We start from the raw sequence: 13,197 nt of genomic DNA, 5'->3' as shown, positions 1-13,197 counted from the left end.
AGAGATAGCAGGAGAGCTGGCCAAGGACGGCACGTTCAAGAGTTTTGGAGAGAAAAGAAAGAAGGGATACTGGTCTGTAGTTGTTGACATCGGAGGGATCGAGTGTAGGTTTTTTCAGAAGGGGTGCAACTCTCGCTCTCTTGAAGACGGAAGGGACGTAGCCAGCGGTCAAACTCCACTGCAATGAAGAGTTGAAGCATTTACACATCTCAGACCGGTGAGGTAGTCATGTTCGAGGCATACAGGAATGGTGTTCAATCCTCTATGTATGGAACTGGCACAAAATGGACACCCTTGAGTGCAACCCTCTGTGGAACTCTTGTGCTGTTTTCATTTTTTTTTTCTACATACTTGTCCATTTCTGAGTGGTCCCTTGCTAGATGGTGTTAACTTGGCCTTTATTGTTAAAGTAGAACATAAACGGAATATTGATAAAGATTATTCAATTTAAAGGCTCGGTAGCATAAACGTAACCACATGTAACATGGATTTGTATTAGAATGCGCATCAAAAGTCCCAATGCAAAGTGACCTCTCACTTTCCTATTTTTCAAGTTTTTTCATTAAACTGATCAGAATTCCGAAAAATGACAAAGTCATGGCGGAAAAATTTGTGGGTTGTGATGTAATATGGAGGACGCGGTAAGCCAGCCTATTCTCTATAATGTAAACCACCATGGTCGACATAGCTAAGTATTAAGCCAGAGAACAATTAATCTAGAACAAAACAATATAAACTAGTCTAGAACAACAGATATAAAGTAGAGGGAGCGGAGACTTACAGAATGATGGCCGAGTTAGCTACCAAAGTCAAAGAAGAGTCAAGGCGAGGCCTTCAGAGGGAGAGGCCGTTTCATCCGGCCAAGGGAAAGTCAGCTAATCCAATAGTGATATAGTGAGGTAAATCCATATTGAATTTACCCGGTTTGTCTCCATCAATGCTGACACTGACGCTGTACTGGTAGTTTTGCAGTTTACCCCCACAACATCTACCCCCCGGGCGCCGATGACGTGGACATTGATTAAGGCAGCCCCACGCACCTCTGTGATTGAGGGGTTGTGTAAAATGCGGTAGACATTTTTCAATTGAATGCATTCAGTTGTGCAACTGACTAGGTACAGTATGCCCTTTCCCTTTCTCACTAAGTTATTTAGTCTTTGACCACACTGTGTTGTTACTTAGGTAAGTAAAAACTCATGGTTCCTACCCTTAAAGGAATTGATTTTATAACAAGACTAAATAAATGAAAAGCTACTTGTAGTGGGACCTAACCTTCTGCTAAAGCTAACGGATAATCGTTAAAGGCTAGCAATTGATTTCCCTGCACTTGGATCTTTGTGTTTTCCATTGATCAGCCTTGTTAGCTTGAACACGATAACAAGTTCATTGTTCCCCTCAGGCTTTCAACGTATCAATTAGGCCTCTCTTTATCCATTTTGAATGAGTCTGCATTTAAGGGTATAAATATCAGCTTAATCCCCTTCTCAGCTCGCTGCTTAGCCAGTGAGCATGATGTCTTTCCTCACCCATACAGTCTATCCCCTATCCCATCCTAATCTCCTCAGGGCACATCAGAGGAGAACCAGTTGAATAACTCATCCTGTTCTCAGACAGTATAGTATGTCTCTCTAATTGGCAGGGTTTCAATATGACTGGCTTGATGTCAGCTTTTTTATGGAATGATGTTAATTTCCTTTTATAAACGGCACTATTTGGTCGAATGAAGTAACTTTTAAAATATAAAGAGGTGTTCTCAAATTCAAGGCAGTAGCAGTGGAGTGTTGTATCACAGTGTATTCGGTAAATGTCATATATTATGGATCTCGTCCATGGTTAGACTGAGTGATGTTTTTCTGTCAAAAGAGACTTTCAAGTACGAGCTCTGCATTCTGGGTACTAGCACAGGATTTTCCAAATCCTACCCCTCTTGCCTTCTCTTAAAAGACCCACTCCCCTTTATCCCCCTCTTCTCCTCCCCTCTCATCCCCCACCCGCCCACATTCAGGACAGGAAATGGGAGCCCTGCCAGAAGCCCCCTCTGTTTCCGGGAATCTGTCTTACAATGCTGCAGTGTAGTAAGTTGGCTTTGACGTGAACGCCATTGTTCAAAGTTCAGGCCCCATTGTCTGAGAGAAGGAACAGCAGCAAAAACAAAAACCACCCGCGGAAGGATGTGGAGTAGAGAGAGAGAGAGAGAGGGGCCTGTGCTATTTATATGAAGATCCCTCCCATCCTCCTCCTATCTGTCAGACTTAGGGATCAGGGTAGGGTAAGGATCTACGTGTTTGATATGCCAACTAGTGGAACAACTGGGAGCCAGAAGGTGCCTGAGGACATGGGGCTTATGTTGGCATCGTCACACCACTGCCCTTTTGATTATGAAATGAATTAGTGGGTCTGGTCTTGAGTCATTTATGGTCCCCCCCCGAGTTATGGTGGTGGTTGTGATCATGTGTTGTGTAAGCAGAGGATGACAGATGTTCCTATGATAGTGCACTCTACTGGTTAGCAGCATCTTATGGGCAGTACCAGCGGCAACTTGGCAAAGTCGGTTTAGAGGTGGGGGGGTTAGAAGCTGGCTGTGGCTCACTGAGGATGTCACTACACCACCAGCAGAAACACAAACCTAAGTATACAGAAACATGCAGATGACATGGGCTTGTATTCATAACGTGTACAGGGGGGACCTAATACTGGATCAGCACTTCTACTCTAAGATGCTCTATGAATACAGGCCCTGGTTACCCCGGAACTGTACATTTACTGTATATACTGTATACTGTATATATGTATCGTTTCTGAAAATGTACACTACCGGTCAAAAGTTTTAGAACACCTATTCAAGGGTTTTTCTTAATTTTTGCTATTTTCTACATTGTTGAATAATAGTGAAGACATCAAAACTATGAAATAACACACATGGAAACATGTAGTAACCAAAAAGGGGTTAAACAAATCAAATATATTTTATATTTGAGATTCTTCAAATAGCCACCCTTTGCCTTGATGACAGCTTTGCACACTGTTGGCATTCTCTCAACCAGCTTCACACATATTCTGAGCACTTGTTGGCTGCTTTTCCTTCACTCTGTGGTCCGACTCATCCCAAACCATCTCAATTTGGTTGGGGGATTGTGGAGGCCAGGCTCTTACACAGCCTGGAGGTGTGTTGGGACATTGTCCTTTTGAAAAACAAATGATAGTCCCACTAAGCCCAAACCAAATGCGATGGCGTATCGCTGCCGAATGCTGTGGTAGCCATGATGGTTAAGTGTGCCTTGAATTCTAAATAAATCACAGACCGTGTCACCAGCAAAGCCCCCACACCATAACACCTCCTCCATGCTTTACGGTGGGAAATACACATGCGGAGATCATCTGTTCACCAACACTGCGTCTCACAAAGACACGGCGGTTGGAACCATAAATCTCAAATTTGGACTCATCAGACCAAAGGACAGATTTCCACCGGTCTAATATCCATTGCTCGTGTTTCTTGACCCAAGCAAGTCTCCTTCTTATTGGTGTCCTTTAGTAGTGGTTTCTTTGCAGCAATTCGACAATGAAGGCCTGATTCACACAGTCTCCTCCGAACAGTTGATGTTGATGTGTTTGTTACTTGAACTCTGTGAAGCATTTATTTGTACTGCAATTTCTGAGGCTGGTAACTCCAATGAACTTATCCTCTGTAGCAGAGGTAACTCGGCGTCTTCCATTCCTGTGGCGGTCCTCATGAGAGACAGTTTCATCATAGCGCTTGATGGTTTTTGTGACTGTACTTGAAGAAACTTTAAAAGTTCTTGAAATGTTCCTTATTGACTGACCTTCATGCCTTAAAGTAATGATGGAATGCTGTTTCTCTTGGCTTAAATAAAGAAAAACCTTTGAATGACTAGGTGTTCTAAACGTAGAACACGTAGCATGACGTAGCATGCAATGGCAATAAAAAGTTGTAGAATATAAGTCACATGTGGTAGCGAATTAAGAATGTCAGGGTGAACGTTGGGTCGGTTTCTCAAACCCGGATTGAGCCTTTTCCTGGACTAAAAAACAATTTTAATAAATTCTCTATTGAACATGTTTTAGTCCAGGTACAGGCTTAATCAGTTGTTGCTTGACTTAACACTTCTGTACCTCACAGATGTCAAAATTCTACAGGCCCAAGGAGTCTTCATACAGTTGGCGAAAAATATCCTGTCTAGAAAAAGAATCTGAATAGGCATCACAATATAGAATTAGAACAGGACTTCACCAATGACAAAGAGTAGTATAATAGTTTCTAATCCTTTCTCAACTTTGTTTTCGCAGGGTTCCCAAAAAAGCAACCAGGTAAGTTGTTTCATTAATATTTCTCCACATTGTCCATCACTAAGGACTGCAATCGTGACATCCAGATGAATATCTCTGTATAACTAGAACGTCTTACCACAAAATAAACCATATGCCCCCAAGAGTTGGGACACCTGGTATGTGTCCACAATGGAACCTTATTAGATGCAGCCCTGTATTTGAGTGGATTAATCCCGATGTGATTAGGCTTTAGGACCCCATACCGCATTACACTCTGTTCAGCATGTTAAGATTACACTTAATGTGTTTAGAATGGAATTTAGAAATATTAGGGCGAGCAATATCGGAGTCCGGAGTATAAATAAATAAATAGCTGTAGCTGGAAACATCAGATGCGGGTACTATTTAATGAAACTGCCAGTTGAGGACTTGTGAGGCATCTGTTTTTCAAACTAGACACTCTAATGTACTTGTCTTCTTGCTCAGTTGTGCACCGGGGCCACCCACTACTCTTTCTATTCTGGTTAGAGCCAGTTTGCGCTGTTCTGTGAAGGGAGTAGTACACAGAGTTGTACGAGATCTTCAGCTCCTTAGCAATTTATCGCATAGAATAGCCTTCATTTCTCAGAAGAAGAATAGACTGACGAGTTTCAGAAGAAATGACTGATGTTTCTGGCCATTTTGAGCCTGTAATCGAACCCACAAATGCGGATGCTCCAGATACTCAACTAGTCTAAAGAAGGCCAGTTTTATTGCTTCTTTAATCAGAACAACTGTTTTCAGCTGTGCTAACATAATTGCAAAAGGTTTTCTAATGATGAAATAGCCTTTTAAAATGATAAACTTGGATTAGCTAACACAACGTGCCTTTGGAATACAGGAGTGATAGTTGCTGATAATGGGCCTCTGTAGATATTTCATTACAATCAGCCGTTTCCAGCTACAATATTCATTTACAACCATGTCTACACTGTATTTCTGATCAATTTTATGTTATTTTAATGGACAAAAAATATGCTTTTCTTTCAAAAACAAAGACATTTCTGGGTGACCCCAAACCTTTGAACATGTGTGATGTGTACTGTACTGCCATTATGGACAGAATATATAGTATACAGTATGTGAAGAATACATGGATAGAATAGTGTATGTACTAGAATACAGTATATACATATGGAATGGGTAAAACAGTACGTAAACATTATTAGTGACCAGTGTTCCATTATTAAAGTGACCAGTGTTCCATGTCTATGTACATAGAGCAGCAGCCTCTAAGGTGCAGGGATGAGTAACCGTGTGGTAGCCGGCTAGTGACAGTGACTAAGTTCAGGGCAGGGTACTGGGTGGAGGCCGACTAGTGATGGCTATTTAACTGTCCTATGGCCTTAGAAGATAGATAGATAGAAGCTGTTTTTCAATCTCTCGGTCCCAGCTTTAAAGCACCTGTACTGACCTCACTTTCTGGATGATAGCTGTCATGTGTCTAGACCGATGTGTCGAGTCTGTTCTTCCTGTCTGTCTGTCTGTCTGTCTGTCTGTCTGTCTGTCTGTCTGTCTGTCTGTCTGTCTGTCTGTCTGTCTGTCTGTCTGTCTGTCTGTCTGTCTGTCTGTCTGTCTGTCTGTCTGTCTGTCTGTCTGTCTGTCTGTCTGTCTGTCTGTCTGTCTGTCTGTCTGTCTGTCTGTCTGTCTGTCTGTCTGTGTGTGTGTGTGTGTTACTCACCATGCCATCCGTGTTTTTGTGTACCCAGGACCCTTAGCATTCTCAGCAAGGACCACCCCCCAGACAAGAAACCCAAAAGTGACAAAAACACAGTCCCACCTCTGCATGAGTTTGACCCTACAGGTAAGTGTGCCAATAATCTGGGCCTTCCTCTAACACTGCATGGAGTTTCTGGATGGCAGGGAGCTCAGCCCCAGTGATATATACTGGGCCGTCTGCAACACCCTCTGTAGTGCCTTGCAATCGAGGACGGTGCAGAACCCATACCAAGCGGTGATGCAGCCAGTCAAGATGCTCTCAATGGTGCAGCTGTATGCATGTAACTTTGAGGATCTGGGCCTCCCGAGTGGCGCTGTGGTCTGAGGCGTCACTACAGATCCCAGTTCGATCCCGGGCTGTGTCGCAGCCGGCCGCGACCGGGAGATCCATGAGGCGGCGCACAATTTGGCCCAGCGTCGTCCGGGTTAGGGGAGGGTTTGTCCGGCCGGGATGTCCATGTCCCTTCGCGCTCTAGCGACTCCTATGGTGGGCCGGGTGCATGCACGCTGAAACGGTCACCAGTTGGACAGTGTTTCCTCTGACACATCGGTGCGGCTGGCTTCCGGGTTAAGCGAACAGTGTGTCAATAAGCAGTGCGGCTTGGCAGAGTCGTGTTTCGGAGGATGCATGGCTCTTGACCTTCGCCTTTTCCTAGTCCGTATGGGAGTTGCAGCGATGGGACATTACTGTAACTACCAATTGGATATCACGAACTTGGTGAGAAAAAGGGGTAAAAAGTGCAAAAAATAAATACAATAATAATAATATAAAAGCTTTTTTTTTTTTTTGCTATTGACCTTCTCCACTACAGCCCTGTCGATGTGGATGGACGCCTGCTCGCCCCTCCGCTTCCTGTAGTCCACGATCAACTCCTTTGTCTTGCTGAAGTTGAGGGAGAGGTTGTTGTCCTGGCACCACACTGCCAGGTCTCTCGTTGTCGGTGATCAGACCTACCACCGTAGTGACATCAGAAAACTTGATGGTGCTGCGTGTCCACACGGTCGTGGGTGAACAGGGAGTACAGGAGTATACTAAGCACACACCCCTGAAGGGCCCCTGTGTTGATGATCAGTGTGGCAGATGTGTTGTTACCAACAGTCACCACCTGGGGCCGGCCGTCAGAAAGTCCAGGATCCAGTTGCAGAGGGAGGTGTTCAGTCCCAGGGTTCCGAGCTTGGTGATGAGCTTGGAGGGGACTATGGTGTTAAACGCTGAGCTGTAGTCAATGAACAGCATTCTCACATAGATATTCCTCTTGTCCAGGTGGGAGACAGCAGTGTGGAGTGCAATAGAGATTGCGTCGTCTGTGGATCTGTTAGTGCGGTATGCGAATTGGATTGGGTCCAGGATGTCGGGGATGATGGTGTTGATGTGTGCCATGACCAGCCTTTCAAAGCATTTCATGGTTGCAGATGTGAGTGCTACGGGACAATAGTCATTTAGGCAGGTTCTTGGAACATGTGGTCTGCTTGAAACATGTTGGAAGATTACAGACTGGGAAAAGGAGATGTTCAAAATGTCTGTGTAGACACTTACCAGAGGGTGTGTGCATGCTCTGAGAATCACATCAGCCACGGAGAGAGCGATCACACAGTTGTTTGCCTCGAAGCGAGCATAGAAGGCATTCAGCTCGTCTGGGAGGTTTGCGTCACTGGGCAACTCATGGCTGAGTTTCCCTTTGTAGTCCATAATAGTCTGAAAACCCTGCCACATCCGACAAGCTTCGGAGCCGGTGTAGTAGAATTCTATCTTAGTCCGATATTGACCTTTTCCATGTTTGATGGCTCGTCGGATGTCGTAGAGGGCTTTCTTGTAAGTGTCCGTGTCCCGTTCCTCGAAAGCTGTAGGGGGAGGGACAAAAGCAAACAATGCCCCCTCCCTAACTGATAGTGGAGTGGTAGATGCCCACTTTACCTTTTTTCTCAGCTCAGGTGCCTAAATACAACATAGACATACACTGAGTGCACACAACATTAGGAACACCTGCACTTTCGATGACATATACGGACCAGGTGAAAGCTATGATCCCTTATTGATGTCACCTGTTAAATTCACTTCAATCAGTGTAGATTAAGGGGAGGAAACAGGTTAAAGAAGGATTTTAAAGCCATTCAGAGGGTTAATGGGCAAGACAATATTTGTGTGTCTTTGAACGGAGTATGGTAGTAGGTGCCAGGCGTGTCAAGAACTGCTGGGTTTTTCAACATTTTCCCGTGTGTATCAGGAATGGTCCACCACCCAAAGGAGATCCAGCCTACTTTACACAACTGTGGGAAGCATTGGAGTCAGCACGGGCCAGCATCCCTGTGGAACACTTTCGACACCTTGTAGAGTCCATGCCCCGATGAATTGAGGCTGTTCTGAGGACAAATGGGTGTGCAACTCAATATAAGGAAGGTGTATATAATTTACACACACAAACACACACGTCAGCTCAGACAGATCCAGGTCAGAGAGGCCCAGGTCATGAGCTCCATCAGCAGCAGAATGGAAAATTAATGTGTTTATGCAACAAATGTTAGTGCATTGAATTGTATCGCGTCAAACCGAATCGCATTGATTCGTTCCTCTAATCAAACCGAATCGCACCGAATCGTTTCAGACTAAAATGTATCGTTCCTGTATATTATCGGAGTCCCTGTATCTAATCATCTTGAAAGGCCTTTAGTCTCCCATTGACATCAATGCATGCTGAAGCCAATCATTTGTTATCGTCCCCTTTCGGTCTGTAAACTTGTCATTGATCCTGCGGTAGGTAGCACGTCAATTCTCTCACTATCTCACATTAGATAATGGAATGTTAATTATGCAGTGTCTCAATATGAGAAAGTGCTGCGGTGACATGCTGTAGCCTAGGTGGCTGCTGTAGCGCCAGTGTAATACCAGTGTCTATTCACTAGACACCAAACTGAAGAAAACAAACCAAAGCGGGGTTGGACTACCTTGTCCAATAAGAAAGGTACATTTATGTTTTCTGTAGCAAACTGTTTTTCAACTGAAAATGTTTCGCAACAAAAACGAGATTCTTATTGCCTCCCACAGTGTACCATTTGGCTAGGGTTCAGGTTGCCTAGGGTCCGAGACTGTTAATGAATATGACCCTGGTATTAAAGCTCCACTCTAGAGACTAGGAGCTAATGTTTGGTCTGGGGTGGGGGGTGTATTGGGAGCGCCGTGGCTCCCCAGCTGACAGACAGATAAACACGCAGCACCAGGCTGATGCTTATCTTCTGTTAGGCTGGGGAAATGCCAGCAGCAGCAAAATGAAACACACACATTCTCTCACACACACATATACGCACGCACAGTCACAGTAATACATGCACACACGTACACACGTCACTGCTGCTGGAGTCTGAGGATGAAAGACGCCCACAGTCACGGCTGCTGGAGTTTGAGGTTGAAAGTGCACTTTGAGCCCTAGTCATGTGATGAGGTAGTCTGCTCTACAGACAAACGCAGCACCAAACTCCCTCTCTTGCTAGACTATGTGAAAGACTTTCTTGGAGTGACTATTCAATGCCCTGGTGACAGCATGTTTCCTAGTCAAAGCTGTTTGTAGTGTAAATGTATCCTCAGTACTGGGCGTTGTCGCTTTGAACACTGTTCTTCTCACTGAGAAATTGGACTAAACAGAGAAGTGGTATGGTGTCCACTACACTAAGGTTCCAGGTCTGAATTGTATTTACGCTTTAATTCGCCGTTGATGTAAAAATATATTCTGATATTCTGAATGGTCTGGTACCACAGAAGGTTGTTAGTGTATTGTGACTGTTACTTGTAGGTCTAGGGAATAATAGAAGCATGCCATTTAAGCCTAACAATATATAGTATATATCAGTGTTTCTCAACCACCGGTCCATGGTATGGTGCTGAACGGTCCCTGAGAATCTAATCTGGTCAGTTATACAGAGCTAGTTTTAATGTAAGCTGTCCCGCAATGAGGGAAAAACGGGTACAAAAAAGGTTGAGAAACATTTATCTTTATGCCTTCGTTTTTCTTTGTATGAGCGCCATTTTAGGCCTTCCTCAGAATCATTATTCTTTTGAATATTGCTAATCTTTTTTAACATTCATACCCTCAGTTACTATTTCAGTTTTGTTTGTTTTCAAGGGTGTGTTATCAAAAACAAGTACTATTTGCAAAGAAATTCGGGCTGTAAGGTGCATAGTCACACTGGGGAAGTGTCTTTTTTTCTGTCATTGTTTATTTTCGCCTCCCTCCCAATGTTTCCTTTTTGATTTTCTTGGCTTTTGGTGTTTTATTCCCCTCTGTGTGTCCTGGTTGTGTTACTTTACCATGTGTACTGTCTGTCGTGTTGTACTAGACGTGCCTTGTGCAGCAGACTGGCTGTGTAGTAGCTGAGGGAATCCCCTCCGAGTCCTGTGGTAAGATGGTCTAAACGGCTGTGTTTCAATAGTCTTTTAAATGACCTCCTTTCCTTTTCCTGTAATTTCCTTCATCTGACATGCGGTAACTGGCCAGTGGACAGGTGAAAGCCAGATTCACCAGGACTAGGCTTTTTTCACATTTCACCTATCACTTATCCAATCTGTTAAATTCAGTGCAAACTAAGGGAGGCAAGTAAAAGTGGACATTTTGCTCCCCTGTTTAGATATACCCCGTTAGTGTGTGGTGACTGTTTTGTGTGGTGAAGTTCCCAGTCCTTCTGCCATGTGTCCCCCTGTCATTCACTCACGCCCTAACACGAGTCCTACACCTCCTTTGTTCTCAGTTTATTTTATTTTGATTACACTCAGCCTTGCCTTTTATTGCCCTGGCAGTGAACTTTCCCACAGTGTTTGACAAACATTGTCTGGATGTTTTAGTGTTACCTGGCCAGAGTAGCGTGAAGGAAGATGTTTGGGTTGATGAAGGAACGCTACCAGGAGGGTTTGAGGGAGTAAAAATGCACCTGTTTAAGTCAATGTATGAAGACTCCTATTTAGGCCTGAAAATACATTTCACTCTAAAATGTTAAAGGGGAAGTTTTGCCAAATTACCTATTTATTTACATGCTTTGCTGTCATTAAGCTAGCTACTGCCACCGACCGTTAATGTTAGCATTTTGTAACCAAAAACCAATGTATGTCAATGTCGCCCAGTTGGCATGCTTTCAATTTCATGTCCAGCTCATATCTGAAAGGGATTGTGTAGCCCAATAACTTTGTGATTTGGGCATGACATTTAATTCATGCTAACTGGGGGACTTGTGAATTTGAAATGTGAATTTACTTTGGTTCTTGGCTAGAAAATGCTATTATAGCAGGGGTTTTTCTGGTTCAAAGGGGGGGGGGGGGGCTTAGATGGTGTCTGTGGCGAATGGCGTGGTCACCCACCACATTTTTTGATGTCCTCCTCTTGGCTGCGGAGATAAAATGCAACTCAAACAACTCTGTGTTCAAGCAAACATGACAAGCAAACATGACAGGGGGTGTTGTTGTCACTTATATCAATGTTCCCCAAACAATGTGTCCTTATATGAGTGTCAAACTGGGTTCTTAGAGGATCATGTGTTATGCCATTATTCATAACAGCCTATCTTGGCATCCTACTGATATTAAAGGGATAGTTCAGCAAATTTGATTAGATATTTGTTTCCTTACCTTAAAGCAGTCTATGGACAATGAGTGACTGCAATCCACACATTTGTGTTATTCTGTCCTTGTGCATAGACTGCTTTCAAGTTCAGGGAAAAATATCTAATATGCAATTTAGCTGAACTATCCCTTTAACAACAATAAGCACTTTTCAAAATGCATCCATGTGTTAAAGGCTTTTGAAGAAGAGAGTGAAGTGCTATAATAACTGGGGCGTATTAAGTATTTGAAAACGGGTATCAATCATTCATTGCTATAGAAGCTTCAAAAGCAATTTGTCAGGCCTCGTCAACATTTTATAAAAACTACTAGCAATAAATACAGAGCTGAGCTATTGAAAGAGTACCTCCGCCACCAAGCAGACACACAGTGCGCATTATGCCCCGTCACACACACCGTGTCCCACATCGCCAGCCTCGTTTCCTCTCACTGTGCCAACCCGTGAGTTGTGTTGTGATGGTGTGTAACCCACCATATCTTTCTCTTCTGTCTGTCTGTCTGTGTAGGGCTTGTCCAGCGTTGTGTGATCATTCAGAAAGATGAGAACGGCTTTGGGTTGACGGTGAGCGGAGACAACCCTGTATTTGTGCAGCTGGTCAAAGAGGGTAAGGCCTTTTCCATCCTATTCTAATCTACACCTTCCTGTGCTGTAGTCAAGGAAATGATGATGATACCCATTGCGCTAACGCTAGTTAGCATTGGCCCTCGAGAAACTACCTCTAACTTCCTTCATTCTGGACACAGAGACATAAATGGTATCCACAAGTTCATCTGACTCTGGGGAAGTAGATAACGGCCCTCATTGCCAATAATCCCGAAGTATTCCTTTAATTGGTAAAGCATGGTGCTTGCAACCCTAGGGTAGCTGGTTCGATTCCCACTAGGGCCACCCATATAAAAATGTATAATACATATAATGTTTTAAGGAAATGTAAGTACATATCTTGGGGGTGTAAACCTGTGACGTTAGATCAACATGTTTGATTGGGAGCAGAATATTAATATATATTCTACATCATATAGTCTTGATATCCAAGGCAACAATACAATGTATTGGATTTATCTCTGAATGTGTCATTACACAGTTGGATACAGTAATATCGCTAACCTTTTATAATTCTCATTCCCATTACGTGTCCTGTCCTGTACTGTCTTCTTCTGCAGATGGCTCTGCCATGCGAGCAGGCGTCCAGACGGGTGATAGGATCATCAAGGTGAGGCTCATTCCCTCTCTGGGGCCCATTACACTCTTCCTAGACATTACCCTGGGCCTAATCTTTAATTGACAGATGCATGTAATGTAGTGCATGTAGTAGCATCTGTCAATAGACTGTAGGATGGGACAACTAACGAGGAACTTTGTTCCGGTACACTGATTTTTCGTGTCTGATCATTTTGGACAAATCACAATTTCGCAGGTTCTATTTGGCCCATAGACTTGCCCGAAACTTGCTGAGAGTTTTTGTTTAGAGGGGTGGAGACTTCGCTAGTGTCATTAGTTAGTACATTTTCTAACATGTCTCCCCCCAGAACTTAATTAAGCATCT

The 13,197-nt window shown here is 43.7% G+C and overlaps 1 protein-coding gene across 8 annotated transcripts in view; it reads left to right on the top strand.

The window, feature by feature from the left end:
• LOC139530146 (rho guanine nucleotide exchange factor 12-like) overlaps positions 1 to 13,197 on the top strand; it is a 126,962-nt gene that overhangs the window by 58,795 nt on the left and 54,970 nt on the right. For 6 of the 8 annotated variants that reach the window (XM_071326303.1, XM_071326288.1, XM_071326321.1 and 3 more), the window contains exons 2-5: positions 4,309 to 4,329; positions 6,039 to 6,133; positions 12,157 to 12,255; positions 12,815 to 12,864. In XM_071326303.1, the coding sequence (XP_071182404.1) occupies positions 4,309 to 4,329; positions 6,039 to 6,133; positions 12,157 to 12,255; positions 12,815 to 12,864 (265 nt within the window). Of the gene's footprint in view, positions 1 to 4,308; positions 4,330 to 6,038; positions 6,134 to 8,273; positions 8,447 to 9,596; positions 9,722 to 12,156; positions 12,256 to 12,814; positions 12,865 to 13,197 lie in introns of those variants that run through there. The other 2 variants (XM_071326331.1, XM_071326341.1) reach the window with 2 other exon arrangements.

The sequence above is a fragment of the Salvelinus alpinus genome, chromosome 1, assembly GCF_045679555.1.
Source record: "Salvelinus alpinus chromosome 1, SLU_Salpinus.1, whole genome shotgun sequence".
Taxonomy (NCBI): Eukaryota; Metazoa; Chordata; class Actinopteri; order Salmoniformes; family Salmonidae; genus Salvelinus; species Salvelinus alpinus.
Note: the sequence above shows the minus strand (reverse complement) of the source record. Positions and strands in the feature narration are given on the sequence as shown.